Raw genomic sequence first — 16,161 nt, 5'->3', positions numbered from 1 at the left:
ATCTTTTTTTTTAACATATATACCAAAGAAAAGTAGGTTTTCTTTAACTGAGATCGCCCTCTCAGACAGATTTACAAGGTGCGGCTTGAGTCCGGGACTGTCCCATTGTCCAGGACAGGAACTCATAGAGGAAGACTCACAATGCCCCTCGTACGAAAGACAGACCCTCACTTCCTTCCTGAGGGGGTTGCAACAGGAAGTACACAGGAAGTCAACCTCTGTGCCAAATTAGTAGCAGCGTCTCTCTATTGTCTGTCTGGGGACTTGTTTTAGCTGCTGAGCCACAGCTGAGCCCGCTGGGAGTGAGAAGATATGAAAGGCCAGGTTTTGATGGAGGTGAAAGGGTTCATATATCAGGGTGAGCTTGAATTCACAAGGATCTAGTTGTATTCTAAAACTGCAGGACATTTTACTGGCTCTGATGGTCACAGGGGTTATACTGTAGTTATCTTGACTTGTGTGATACAATTATAGTATCACCGATGCCATATACTGGTGTTTTAGTTTAAGGATACTATGGCACCCTTAACAGATTTTCTTTCAGGTAGACTTATCGTATCACCACTTCAAGGAAATAATCACATTAGTCCTGCACTTTTCCTTTAAGGGATATTTTGTATCCTGAAGTTAATCAAATATTATGATGTAATAAGCTATGTATTGTGGATTGTGTATTCAGCCCCTCGTATCATATCACATAGTATCTTAGCATAATGTAACTTAAAATAACCTAATCTTTCCTAACATAACCGTACCTAACATATGGCATTCTATATTAATGTAATGTAACACATAGTATCTTAATGTAACATGAGGTAATGTAAGGTAACGTAACGTAACAAAAAGTATGGGAATGTAACGTAGTATCTTAACGTAACGTAATTTAACGTAACACATAGTATTTTAACGTAATGTAAGGTTATATAACTTAACACATAGTATCTTAACATAAATTAACATAACGCAAAGCTAGGTAATGTAACGTAACACGTAGTATTGTAACGTAACCTAACGTATAATATTTAAACATAACTTAACGTAACACATCGGAATGTATTGAAATGTATCATATCCTATCATATATACTGTATCACATCGTATTGTATCAAATTGAATTGTTGCAAATGGTATCGTATTAAAGTGTTCTTTTTTCCTGATCAAAGAATTTCAGCGTTAGCGGCTAGCGCATGCAAGCCTTGGCCTTATGTTATTTTGCAGCCTGACATAAGAGTTAAGATTTTTGTTTCTTTGTCCTACTTTGTATTTATTTTTGCAAGACTGCAGGCATTCATCATCAAATATTCTCTATAAATACCATTATCACTGTAACACTGGAGAAAACAAGACACAGAGCATTGTCCTGCAAATATACAGTTTTCTTAACCCCTCACCTTCCTCTCGACCCGTGTGTCTGTCTCTGGTTTGCACAGTAAAAAACAGTCTTTTGACAGTATGAGTCGGGGAAAGTGAGTCATAGGAATTAATGCATACATCAATATAGTTTAAATACATGAATAAATTGGTCAAACTTTTTTAAAGTACTGTAATAACCCTGATGAAGTAGACTTGGAGGCAGACTATCTTGCAAACTTCTAGTCTCACTGTAGATACTGAAGGAGGTGACAGACTTCCAGTGTAGTGCCAGAGACTCCTCAGCTGCCTGAAGCCTGAAAAGAGGTAGCCAGTTGTGCGAACAGAACAGACCATCCCCACACCCTCAGTGATTTATATCCTCAGAACCAGAACTCCAGACTCAGTGAGGCGTTTGACTTATGACTGGTTGTTTTCATGAAAAAGAAAGTCCATTTTATTTGATTAAGTGTAGTACATGTCTAGCTCTGCGCCTTACGGCTTTCCATTCATCTTACTTGAGAAGAAAATTATGACTTAGTTAATTCTTGCACGCCTTCCCACTCCACCGCAAACACCTCTATTATTCATTTAAAGGCATCCATATTAATACCATGTACCACTATTAATACTGATTCCAGGTTACTATTCATAATGCTGTCAGGGACACGTTACCCAGTGGCAATTTGGACCGTGGCACCGTGAGCTCATTATCTCGCTCTCTGATAAATCTCTAATCTTGTTTTGCACAGTAGTGACTCACTTCATCAGCATGCTTCTAAATCTGTTAAACACATTTTTAACGACGTATAGAATGATAGGGTCATAAAATGCATTGAAAAAAACTGTGCAGCAACAAAATTACCAATGGAGAAATTTGTTAAATGAGCCATTTTCACAAGTTTTAATTAAAATTATGGATGAATCCACATTTTAGAAATGGAAATTTTATGATAACTCGCTTTTTTGAAAGAAATAATTCAACAAAGTCAAAGTTTCACTGTTAAAGTTAAAGTTTTAAGCAACTCAACTTTATCCAAAAGTTAAAACAAGTGAAAATATTGTTTTTTAAGATTGATAAAAATCTGATTATATCAAAAGAAGAGGATATTGTCCAGTATGTTTCAAAAAAGCCAAGGCATTTTATCTTTATAAGCAAGAACTTAAACTTAAAATGAGCTTTTAAATGGGAAATTATAGATAGTATATACCATACTTGAAAAAAGGGAATAAATAAAACATGTTGACATTTTTTAAGGTTACTTAAGCAGCTCCAAAGAAAGATAGTTGAATTTTGAAAGCATCCTTAGTTCATCTTGAACTCACACAAAGAAGATACAAGAACAAGGAACAAGACGTAAAGTGAGTATAATGTATTTTTTATGCTATTTAAAGGGAAAAAATTAACTAATTATCTACAGTCAAGAAAGGGAATTAAAGAACAATTAATTTCTTTAAAGAAATGATTCAGCAAATTGAGCCAAAGAGTACAAATCAAAGTTAGATTGATTACAAGATTACTAAATACTTGAGAAAAGATAATTTCTTTTTAATTCTAACGGTTGTTTTTTTTCTATTTATTTTAATTTTTACACATCATATACAGAAGATCAATGTAAACAATTAAAGCAGGTGATGCTTTTTTTGTATAAGAAAACAAACTAAGTGAATGAATGAAAAAAATAACAATAACAATAATTGATAAAAGTTTTAAATGAAAGATAAATAAATAAGAAAATAAATAATAGTGAAAATACAATAAAATAAATATAAATATTTAAAAAATAAATAGGTACAAAAGGTTAAAAGAACAACAAAACAATAATAATAAAAATAAACAATGATAATAATCCTGACGTTTTTATTATTTTTTCAAGCAGTATCACTGGCAGCATTTTATTATTTTGATATTTTTTCTTATATTTATATATATTATATATAAATATAATATATGTGTTTTATATATATATATATTTATATTTTATATATCTGATATTTGATTGTTTAAATCTTTTATCTTTTGTTGTTTTTATTTTTCCAACATGATTCTATTTCCTTTTATTTGTCTTATGTTTCTTTTTATTGAAGCACTTTGAAACACTGTTTTAAAAAGTGCTATATAAATAAATATTATTATTATTATATTCCTAAAAGAAGTTCATCAGTAATGGAGCCTCAAAATGGAAAGAGAAAGCAAACATGACTCATACAAATCCAAACAAACCCATACAGGTGAAATGTTGTCTTTAAAATGCTTAAAATCTGATACAAAATGAAACAGATTTTTAAATGTGGCTCAATAATCCCAGTTTGTCACTCCTCTCAAGTAGAGATGTGCGCAAAGATAAAATACAACACTGAAAGGAAGTCTTGACTCAACAGGACCTTCTCGGTGCATCCTTACAAGTTGAAGTAAATTGACCTGTTATTGAATCCCATGATGCAAGCCCAGGAAAGGCTTCCTTCCCCTCCTGACTTCAGGTATTTATAGGCCGTGGTGCCGTTTGTCTTGAGATCTGTTTGACGCCACCAGGAAGAGCTCAGCGACGTACATCTGGAGAACACATTTGGGGCCTTGTGTTGTTGGAGCTGGGTCAGGAGGGAAACTGTGAGACAAAAGATCCTCTGGAGAGCGTTTAACGGTTTCAATATCCAGAGCAAACCTCAGGAGGAATGAAGAAGTGGACTCCCAAACCGTAGTTACGTCAATAACTGAGAGGAACCTCGACACAAATCAGACTTATAAACATGGAGACGTAAATGAGAGGAAATGTGGAAGATTTCTTTAAACACAGTTATTGCTGCGATGAAAGACGTCCAGTGTTTTGGCGTTTTGTTGATCCTAAATCTAATTTCTTATGCAATGAGTGAGCCAAAGACAAAGTGATGAAAACAGAGTTATGTCATTCATCAAAGAAAATAAGGGCCCTGAAGCAAGCAGATCTAATTAGCCTGATGTTCATTTGGGAAAGAAACCTTGAGGCCACTAAAAAGAGAATGAGAGCGAACTTCTCCTTCTTTCATTAATGCCAAAGATTAATTTAGAAATGTAATGAGGTTTTATGTTCTGTTATTAGACGCACAAAGCAGATGCATCATTATGTAATAGTTTCACACAAAAACATTTGATTATCCAGCTCGAAGTTAGGGGCTTAACCAAAGTTTACAAGATTTCGCTTTTTAATTAGAGAGAGAGTTATGTAATTTGTGGGAAATGGGATTGTCCAATAAGAACATTGTATTACTCAAGGCTGCACAAAGAACGAAAATTATGTATAAAGCCAGGGAACGAAAATAGTAGAACTTCCTGATAGCAATTAGCGTCACCATGCAGTTTGGAAGTGTGCTGCTTCCTTTACTTGGACAAAATTACAGACCCAATTCCAAAAAGCTGAGACGTAGTGTAAAATGTGGACAAAACGAAAAACGAAAAAAATACATGCCCATCAGATTTGATGCTTTGGGAACCAAGGAGACCAGATTCTGAAGTCTCTTAAAAGCAGTGACTTCCACTACAGAGTCATGTCTGTTTTTAATGCAGTGACTTCCACTACAGAGTCATGTCTGTTTTTAATGCAGTGACTTCCACTACAGAGTCATGTCTGTTTTTAATGCAGTGACTTCCACTACAGAGTCATGTCTGTTTTTAATGCAGTGACTTCCACTACAGAGTCATGTCTGTTTTTAATGCAGTGACTTCCACTACAGTGTCATGTCTGTTTTTAATGCAGTGACTTCCACTACAGAGTCATGTCTGTTTTTTAATGCAGTGACTTCCACTACAGAGTCAAGTCTGTTTTTAATGCAGTGACTTCCACTACAGTCATGTCGGTTTTTGATGCAGTGACTTCCACTACAGTCATGTCTGTTTTTAATGCAGTGACTACCACTACAGAGTCATGTCTGTTTTTAATGCAGTGACTTCCACTACAGAGTCATGTCTGTTTTTAATGCAGTGACTTCCACTACAGAGTCATGTCTGTTTTTAATGCAGTGACTTCCACTACAGAGTCATGTCTGTTTTTAATGCAGTGACTTCCACTACAGTCATGTCTGTTTTTGATGCAGTGACTTCCACTACAGAGTCATGTCTGTTTTTGATGCAGTGACTTCCACTACAGAGTCATGTCTGTTTTTGATGCAGTGACTTCCACTACAGAGTCATGCCTGTTTTTAATGCAGTGACTTCAACTACAGTCATGCCTGTTTTTAATGCAGTGACTTCCACTACAGTCATGTCTGTTTTTGATGCAGTGACTTCCACTACAGAGTCATGTCTGTTTTTAATGCAGTGACTTCCACTACAGAGTCATGTCTGTTTTTAATGCAGTGACTTCAACTACAGTCATGTCTGTTTTTAATGCAGTGACTTCCACTACAGAGTCATGTCTGTTTTTAATGCAGTGACTTCAACTACAGTCATGTCTGTTTTTAATGCAGTGACTTCCACTACAGTCATGCTTGTTTTTAATGCAGTGACTTCCACTACAGAGTCATGTCTGTTTTTTAATGCAGTGACTTCCACTACAGAGTCATGTCTGTTTTTAATGCAGTGACTTCCACTACAGAGTCATGTCTATTTTTAATGCAGTGACTTCCACTACAGAGTCATGTCTGTTTTTAATGCAGTGACTTCCACTACAGTCATGTCTGTTTTTAATGCAGTGACTTCCACTACAGAGTCAAGTCTGTTTTTAATGCAGTGACTTCCACTACAGAGCCATGTCTGTTTTTAATGCAGTGACTTCCACTACAGTCATGTCGGTTTTTGATGCAGTGACTTCCACTACAGAGTCATGTCTGTTTTTAATGCAGTGACTTCCACTACAGAGTCATGTCTGTTTTTAATGCAGTGACTTCCACTATAGAGTCATGTCTGTTTTTAATGCAGTGACTTCCACTACAGAGTCATGTCTGTTTTTAAATGCAGTGACTTCCACTACAGAGCCATGTCTGTTTTTAATGCAGTGACTTCCACTACAGAGTCATGTCTGTTTTTAATGCAGTGACTTCCACTACATAGTTATGTCTGTTTTTAATGCAGTGACTTCCACTACAGAGTCATGTCTGTTTTTAATGCAGTGCTGCCTGAGGGCCTGAAGATCACAGCCTTTCAGTATTGTTTTTCAGCCTTGTCCGGTTTGTACAATACGTCTCCAGATTCTCGGAGTCTTTTAGTGATATTATGTAATGGAGATCAGGGGTTCCTAAACTTCTAAGCCCGTGACCCCCAAAACAGCAGTGCAAGAGACCAGTGACCCCCAATGTCTGTCAAGATGGTGAAATGTTCCTCACTGTCATGGGAATACACGAATAGGCAAATCCAAAAACAGAAGAAATAGAACAAAGAATGGCCAAATATATTTAATGTGGTTGGTTGGTAGAAAGTTACACTACCTATGTGCACATAGGAAGTGTATGTTACTGATCAGTGGATGTAACTGATAACCCTATCTGACTCAGTTCGTGTGGCCACAAAGAAAAGTGGAAAACAGAAAAAACATTTTTATTTTCATGGTTTTATTTCAGATTTTACCTCTCTTTTCATTTATATTATTATAATTATGGATAAAATATGCAATTTAAAATTGTTTTTGGTTTTTGGAAGGTATTTTGTGAACCCACTATCAGTGTTTTGCGACCCTCCACTTTGGGAACCACTGCTGTAGATGATGAAATCTACTAATTATTTGCAATTTTACGCTGAGGAACACTATTCTGAAACTGTTCTTTATTCATTATTCAGATCCCCATCAGCTTCCACAAAGTGGTCACTTGGCCTCACAAAACTGTTGAAGTATTGGTTCACGCAGTCTCTCAGAATGGTGAACCTCTCTTGAATGCCCTTTTTATACCCAGTCATGTGACTAACCCGTTGCAAATGACCCTAATTAGTTGAGAGATGTTCCTCCAGGAGTTTTATTTTTTTGTTTTGTTGTCCCTGTCCAAACATTTTTTGGCATCCAATTTAAATGAGTGACAATTTTCAGTTTCAACATTTGATATGTTGTCTTAGCACAAAAATTAAAGGTTTAAACAATTTGCAAACCACCAAAAACTGTTTTTAATCAACATTTTACCCAGCATTCCAACTTTATTGGAGCTGTGTACGATATGTTGAATACAAGCGATGAACAAAACGGTGGTGAAGTTTCATTATTAGGCCAAATTAATCCTGAATTAGACACAGCTTTATTGTTATTCCGTGGCTCTTTATTAGTCAAGAAAAGCCTGAGAATGTAGTAGTTTTTCCTGTGAGCCTCTGCACCCCCTTTCTTAAGTAAACACTAAAACCTCAGATGAGAATGGACTAACTGAGGCTCTTTCTTTTACTATCAGTGCTAAAGCAGTTTCCTGTTTTGGCAGGACGTAGCAGTGTTTTCTGTTGAATCTCATTTAGTCACACTTGACTGAATTATGTCCCCTTCCTGCAGTTTGTTCCCTCCATTAAAAAAGCTTGAAGTGTGACTGTTTTCTGTGGCATAGTGTTGAGTAATTAGACCATGGTAGAGTAATTAGCCATCGACATTTGATGGAGGAAGTCAGGAGAAGTAAGCTCTGACCGGCCGCTGCAGACAAACATGTAATGACTGTAACAGCTGTAAGAGCCGAGGCGTCTCCGGTTTCAACTGTGACAAATCATTAACCTGCTAAAAGACAACCTCATTTACATCTGATGTTTGTTCAACGTTTAAACTGTCACATTGATTTTGTCCGTTCACAACTTCCGATTATTTCTACACTTCTACCCACAGCTCAGTTTTCATGCTGTCACAAAACATACTTGGCTTTTTGCACAAATGGCTTTATAGTCATCTTAAAGGTATTTTTAAATGTGGATGAGCCTTTTGTCCTACTTCTCTCATTGTCTGTGCTAAATCAGAATGATCTCATCCTTATCTCTCTAAAATATGAAGGTGCTTCCCTGGATTTTGGTATCTTAAGTGTTCTGGCTGTTTGTAGTCTGAGGTCCAGAGTTTCAGCAGAGACTTGCTGCAGAAAAACCTCCTTGTGTCCACTTATCTGCATGATATCCACATGCAAGTGCACTCTCAGGCGTTGTCACTCAACTCCAGCTCTAGTCTTACTTCCTAGCTTGCTTGCTTGCTTGCTTTCTGGAGTGGATGGCAATGCACAGAAAAGAAAGTAGCAGCTGGAAGTCCTTTATCTTCAACTGCAAGAATCCCTGACATGTTAGCCATGACTAAAGTAATAAACAGAAGTACTCCAAACTCTTGTTTAAGTAACAGTGTGGGATTTATCACAGGATTCAAAGAACAGACACCACCAGGCAAACAGCCGACTCTTGAGGTCCTAACGTAGTTGAACAGTACCTGACCTGGAAGGACATTACTTTCTTTTAGTTCAGAGGTTACTAACTTGCTTCAGGCTTGGTGGTAATGTTACTTCCTTCTATGTTACTTCCTTCAAACAGTGATTCAGAGAGTTGCTGCTTTTATTATCAGCAGCAACATCCAGGTTGTGACGGCTTGAAAAAAGTTGGGTAAACAGAAAAACTGCAGCCCTCTGGTGTCATGAACTAAATTATGTCAGTAGTTGGTCTTGTAGATCTGCAGGCCATCTTTACGCATAGTCAGAGGCTGTGACGTCATCCGACTTTAACCAGTGGGTATCTAGATTTTAATTTCAGTAACATATTTTACAAAGATTGCAAAATTCTAATAAGCATCGCTAGATTCCCTTCAAGCCGCAACCATCTATTACTTTCATTGACTATTTAAATGCAAGCTCTTTTTTTCAGTCAGTTTATGAAATATTAAAACACCTTTTTTATTTTTCAGCTTTTAGATCGATTTAGGTGGAGGATAAGAATGTAGATAGAGTCAGAAACTGGGAATAGGGAGTGTAGTATGACATGGCAAGGGTCAGATTTCAACCTGTGTCGCCCCCCCGAGGACTACAGCGTATATACATGGGGCACACAATCTTTTGAAGTATATATTTTTAAATGCTTGTTTAAGTTTCCTGGAGTCCTAAAAAGTGATGATGTCTCACGAGAACCTGAGAACGTGGTGATATTTATTTTTACTGTAGCATTCAATAAAGCAAATCATGAAATCCTCACAAGTCAGAGGCTCAAACTAATAATAATAATAATCCTAACTTTATGTGTTTATTTGTTTGTTTTTTAAATACATAAATAAATGAATAAATAAATAAAAATAGATAATTAAATAAAAGCATTTAACGACAATAAAATAAAAAGGTTTAAAGTAGAAGACGACATCACATTGTAAATAATGATAAATTTAAAAATAAAAAGTGGTTAAAAGGATGAAGTCACAGAAAAACAAGTCTGTAAAAATGGGTCTGAAGGAGAGATTTAAAAGATGTCACTGACTGCGAGCCTTATCTCCTCTGGGAGTTGGAAACTACTTTGTGTTTACATCTTAACTTGAAAAGTGACACCAGCAAGTGATGGATAATGAATCTAGCTGCTTATTTATTTTCTGTGGCTGAAGTTATTTCTTTTCCCTCCTCTTGGGCGATCCAGGGTTTACTCTTTGTAACACTAATGGGACTGTTTTTCTCCATTATCTCACTAAGTTTTGGAGGTCTGCCTGGTCCTTTACAGGGAAGCAACTTGTCTTGTGGCTGCACTATATTCAAAACTATTGGCACAACTGGAGACATAGACATTCGTCTTCCTTACTGTGTGATGAATGTCTGTGTGAGATTGTAACTCCAGGAAGAAATGCTTTGTGCATTGATTCGAGGATCTGGTCCAAAACGTCTCAAATTTGAAACTTAAACTCTTGATACATAACAGAAATGAAGCAGATGCTCTTTCACCTAGTTTCACAGATAAACCAAAATTAACAACCACTATGTCTTTGTCACATACAGTATGTGTGGGGTGAATCTCGTGGGAATTTGCATTTAGGACGCAGCTGGGAACGCCGGCAAGCGATCCCACCAAACATGTTTTCCCAGTGGTCTCTCTGTCAGCCCGCACAGACCCACCAGAAGCTATTTTCTTCTCCCGTCCTGAAAAAGCAACAGTGGGAGAAGTTAAATAAATGCCTCTGGTCCCTTCCCATGTACGATATCACAGCGTTACAACGTCTGTATGCTATATAATTACACGCCATACAGTATATTACAGGCATCCCACATACTGAAGTTTATTTTGGTATGCAGCTGATAACTCACAGACTCTACAATGCTGTTTACTTTAAGAGGGAAGAAGCCCAAGGAGTGACACTTAATTAGACAATAAATAACTCCTCTTCATGCTTTGGTGCCGTTTGAAAGAAGTTGATGTGATAAGTATATACGGAGCTATGTTCTGTGTGGGTGAGATATACATATCTTTTATATCTTTGTATTTGTGGACAGAAAACTTGTATGTAATTTTGAGAGCACCACTGTTCGCCGTCTTTGATGATTCCTATCTTTTCATATTAATCTTCTTCCTTATCTTTCCTCTTTTCAAGCATTTTGATCTGCCTTGTATCTGGACTCTTCTCCGCTAAAGTGAGATTAAAAGCCTCGGCCATCTGAAGAAGTCTTTTTTATCTCCTATGTAGGCCTTAGATCATAATTTCATGAGAAATCGGGGAAAAAGTGGAGCCAAGACATTTGATAAAATCACCCTCTAGTTTGACTTGGACTAACTTATTTTAAAAACTGCTTTGAAGAAGTTAAAGTTGAGTGAAATAAAGATGATCACACTGATTTATTCAAATAGTGAAACAGTGTTTTACCCTCTAAACTCAATTAGACAACACTTCAAAAAGCGCCTTTTATTTTTAGGCTATTCCGAGCGTGTCTGGGGAGTTTGTCCTGAGACTTGTGTCTTTGTAAGTGAGTTTATAAATTAGGAGTTCTAACTGAATCAGGATCAACACAATACATCGAGTCAGTCAAGTAATACAATCAATCTGTGAAATCCCCCTCAGCCAGCAGAGTGGAGAAATGTCAGCTATTTTAAGCTGTGACAGCTAATTGCCTTGTTTACAGAGCTGCTTGGAATTAAGGAGCTTTATTCTGACATTTTTTGCCCTTTGAAAGGCTTCATTCTTTAAACTCAGTGTCTGTATGTTACATTTATTCAGCAATGCACATGAACTCAGGCTGCCATGTCCTCAAAACACACAAGACCAGCTAACGGCTAGGAGCTAAGACTGTTTGTAGATGTGCAGAAAACATGTAGTTGAGTTTTTTGTGGTTACTTTGTGTGTTGAGGTTTCTGCAAAATGTTCTACTGCATATTTACTTCACTTGAGGAAGAGCGGTGGGAATGAGCTACATGTAGTAAAAGTGATAAGACCAGTATTAGCCAAAAAGCAAGTTTTCTGCTCCTTGGCTAACGTGTCAAAACAGCTATAATGTCTATAAAAAGCAGACATTAATTCATGTTTTCTTAAATACATCATTATCTTATGTCTTAATTTTCTGGCTTTGTACCATAAACAATCCATTTGTCTGATTTTTGAGCTAACACATTAGCACAAGTTGTTAAAACAACATTCGTTAGCTTGTTAGCTTTTTACATTAGCTTGCTAAGAGTTTGTAAAACCCTTTCTTTTTTATTTCATACAAACTCCCTGACATTTTTTGAAATGTTCTTTTTCCATATATCATCTAAATTAACATTCTTGTTAGAAGCTAAGTCCGGCAGATGTTAAAACTAGCTTAGCACAAACATTTAGGTAAGAAACAGCTAGCAAAAATAGAAGATCATAATCCGTTTTTTTGATGTCACTGTAAAAAAATGAAGCTAGCTGTTTCACACTGCTAACAATCTTTAGTTTTCTTGTTATGCTAAGCTAGGCTAACATTGACTGCCCTTCATTGGATACTCAAAGTGAATGTGATGTTTTCTCTTATAAAACTAGCATATCTAAAAACGTTGGCATGCTAGTTTTGGAGGTGAAACTAGGGCTGAAAACTAGACCGTATGCCCTGCAGCTACTCTTTAAGTCCAGTTGTTAAATATTTAATCCTTATTTACTCTCAGCCCCTCTCATGAAATCTGCTATTGGCCTAACTCAACCTCTAAATCCACAAGGTTATAAACACACACACACTACAGGTCACACTCTAGTCATTAGTGATGCGGGCGGACAACCGTAAAATTGATCCTGAGCTGGTTCGCACACTCACACACACACAGTCACACACTGCTTTAAATGAGTTTGATGCCACACACACGCCTCTGTATCTCAGAAAACAGACTCCTTTGGACATCAGCGGCTTGAGACTCAAACCTCTTGTGTAACCCTGACACAACAGGACAAATCAAACACACATGACCTCAATCCCATGTCACGTTCTGTCCGGTTCTAGGAAAAGATTGTTCTGTTGAAAACAAGGGAACACAGTTTTGGGGATATGCAGGATATTATTTTATAATCCAGAGTGCTGCCTCTTATTTCTGTACTCCCTGTTGAGATAAAAGGTTTGAGCGCTGATCTAAACTTGCTCCAGTGTGTTGGAGGTGATGGATGCCGGGCAGACACATTATCGTGGCTGTTAAGTGGGCTTTTTAGACACATTCCAAAAACCACAACCCTCACTTTGCAGACTATCTGAGGTTTTTCCTCTTCAGCCAAAGCGACTAGCTACTCTTCTCTGCAAACACCTCTCTGTATCTTATGTTGTCACCCTGATGGTCTAGCTTGGGTTGTGTTAATCCTCAGAGACCATTTCCACAACTTCGACCATTAGGTCAAAATAAGCGTCAGGTAAGGCTAAACCAACTTTAGCATGATGTTGCAGAAAATGGCTGCTGAGTGAAAATGGGGGATAATATTAGAAAGCTGTGAATGAATGTTTGAAGACTCTTTCCAAACAGAGCAGGTCTAGACTGTACTCTATGTTATATTATTAACAAAGACCCAACATCAAGACAGGATAAGATCCAGTCCCATCTTACAGACAGGACTCAGTCTGATCTCATCTTAATCCACCATGAGCAGAGCACTTTGCAGTATTTAGCAAGTTACAGCAGCAAGGACTCCAGAAAGGTCTATGGTTAGTAACTTTAATGGGACAGGAAGAGTTAAAGTAAGTGCTTGGGCGGGAGACAGGGTCCCAGTGTGTCAGTCCCCCTGGCAGTCTAAGCCTATAGCAGCATAACTAAGAGCTGGTCCAAGCCTGATCCAAGCCTGATCCAGCTCTAACTATAAGCTTTATCAAAAAGGAAAGTTTGAAGCCTACTCTTAAAAGTAGAGAGGGTGTCTGCCTCCCAGACCCTGACTGGTAGATGATTCCAAAGGAGAGGGTCCTGATAACTTAAGGCTCTCCCTCCCGTACTACTTTAAGAGACTTTAGGTATGACAAGCAGGCCTGCATGCTTGGAGCGTAGCGTTCTAGAGGGGTAATACATTTATGTGTGAGTAATTCCCGACATAGAGACATCTTAGCTGTGTGTTCGCCTTTGGAAAGGTCAGCTAGAGTTGTTATGGACTTAAAATATTTGTTTTCAACTTTCACAAGACCGATGTAAGATCAGATTAAAGATTGACCTAAGACTACAAGCCTCATCATCAACCTCCACTGGTCAGGTCTTTGTCTCCTCTTCCTGTGAGTTTCATATCATAAAGAATACCTCAGGATTTCATATCAAAGCCAGAATAGAAACTCTGTTGATGGAGAGCATTTCCAGGCTGTCAGCAGCACCTCATCGTGCCCGGTTTAAGCGGAAGAGAAAATGATGAAGGAGAATTCTCATGACTTTCACCGTTTGTCAGCAGTTTAAACACTGACTGCATAATGTTCCTGAAAAGGGTTTGAGTTATGTGGTGGAGAGGCGGTTGTCTTAAAAAACGGGGGCTGCCTATCTCTCCAGCGTGCTGCTCTGATTTTTCACTGTCTACTTATGGACGGATCATAGTATAATTAATGAGACCCGAGCCTCTTCTTTCCCGTACGCTTCAGGGGAATAACTGTACAAGACAGTGTTGAATTTACAGGATGATGCTTTTAGTCTCATTATGTTGAACTGGTACTGAGTGGTACATTTAAACTTTCTCATTATACTTTGTTTTTAACATTCAAACAGGACCTTCAGAGTGATTCCTTTTGATTCAGCTTGACACGGCTTTCTGAATGAGCACACTGGGGTTGTTTCTCTCTTTGATGTCTATATCTGGATTTTCCAAAGTTTAAAGTTCCCAAACAGTAAGCAAAGTGCGAAGAGATTCTAGTGAAGGACTTGATATGGTCCTGAAGGACAGTATTCATCATCAACCAAGAGCACTTTGCAGCATTTAGCAAGTTACAATGGCGACGACAAACTTCCTTTAACAGGCAGAAACCTCCAGCAGGACCAGACTCATGTTAGACACACATCTGCTGAGACCGTGTTGGAGAGAGGGATAGATGCAATTGAGAGAGAGAGAGAGAGAGAGAGAGAGAGAGAGAGAGAGAGAGAGAGAGAGAGGATAGTGATGAGTAGTAGCTGTTGCCGTTGGAGTCCGGCACGTCTCCAGCAACGACTCAGAGGAACCTATGAGACAAGCGAGCTCAGGGATTCCAGACAGGTCTATGGTTAGTTACTTAAATGGGACTGGGGGAGAGGATCCCAGTGTGTGTCAGTTCCCCTGGCAGGCTAAGCCTATAGCAGCATAACTAAGAGCTTCATGAGCTTCAGAAATGTGCCTTTCAATGAAGTCCTTCACCTGTCATCCTGTTTAGATTTTCTACTAACCTCACCTTGTTTTATTTACTCTCCTTCCAGGTGGATCTGGGATTTCTTCGGTTCATCACCGCCGTCGGGACGCAGGGAGCGATCTCCAAAGAGACCAAGAAGCACTACTACGTCCGTTCTTACAAAGTGGACTTGAGCTCCACTGGAGAGGACTGGGTCACCATAAAAGATGGCTCAAAGCAGAAGGTAATGATGAGTCAGTTCATGCTTTAACAGCCCACGGTTATCTAATATTGATGACTTCAGTCAGACCCTGAATTCTCATGAATGATAAGAGAAGTGTGGGTGGCTGAATCAATGTTTTTCAAGGCTGATAGCGTTAGCCAGAATCCCTTTACATCCAGCTTCAAAAACTGGTCTTTAACGTGGCACGGGTCAGAGATGATGTGGTGCAGTCGTTGCATGCTACTTCAACAACATGCATGCAGCTAGAACCGCAGTTTCTGCAGGTGTGGTGGTAACATGGGAAAGAAGGACAAAGTGATAGAGAGGGACACTGATTTGTACATTTCTCTCTCCTTAAGATCTTTCAGGGGAACGACAACCCGACAGATGAGGTCCGTGCCTACCTTCCCAAACAGACTCTGGCTCGTTACATCCGAATCCGGCCCATGACCTGGGAGCAAGGCATCTGTATGCGCTTTGAGATCTACGGCTGCAGAACATCAGGTAACACTGACGAGCAAGGATGACCACGTTGAATTATTAAGCCAGTTGAACCCGTGCATCCCTTCTTTTGACTCAGTTTGACAAATGCAGATCTCTTTGTCCTCAGCGGATCAATATTTTTTTACTTGCAGTATCAAATAAACTCGCCACATGGTTCTAATGCTCTGTACAAGCTAAGAGAGCATACTGCTGTGAAATAAAGGAAAACCAAATAACAAGATGTGAAGTCAAACAGCCACATTCAGAGGATCAGAATCGTTGGGATGCTTGGATGTATAAGTATTTAATAATGAATATTTAAAAGGAAAAAACACATTAAACATCAGTGTTATAGGAAAAAGATATTTTTACCATTTTACGGAGATACGAAGATCCTTTCTCGAGGTATTACTTCCTTAAAACCTTGGATACTCTCTCACAAACACTTTCAGCACCTACCTGTTGATTTCCTCGTGTTTCAAGGT

At 38.2% G+C, this 16,161-nt stretch overlaps 1 protein-coding gene across 1 annotated transcript in view; it reads left to right on the top strand.

Annotated features, from left to right (window-relative positions):
• LOC117827217 (neuropilin-1a-like) overlaps window positions 1–16,161 on the top strand; it is a 117,059-nt gene that overhangs the window by 65,356 nt on the left and 35,542 nt on the right. Inside the window, exons 7-8 of the mRNA XM_034703744.1 lie at window positions 15,059–15,214; window positions 15,553–15,697. Of these exons, the coding sequence (XP_034559635.1) occupies window positions 15,059–15,214; window positions 15,553–15,697 (301 nt within the window). The remainder of the gene's footprint in view (window positions 1–15,058; window positions 15,215–15,552; window positions 15,698–16,161) is intronic.

This window comes from Notolabrus celidotus, chromosome 15, assembly GCF_009762535.1.
Source record: "Notolabrus celidotus isolate fNotCel1 chromosome 15, fNotCel1.pri, whole genome shotgun sequence".
NCBI lineage: Eukaryota > Metazoa > Chordata > Actinopteri > Labriformes > Labridae > Notolabrus > Notolabrus celidotus.
The sequence above is the reverse complement of the archived record's forward strand: the minus strand, read 5'-3'. Positions and strand labels throughout refer to the sequence as shown.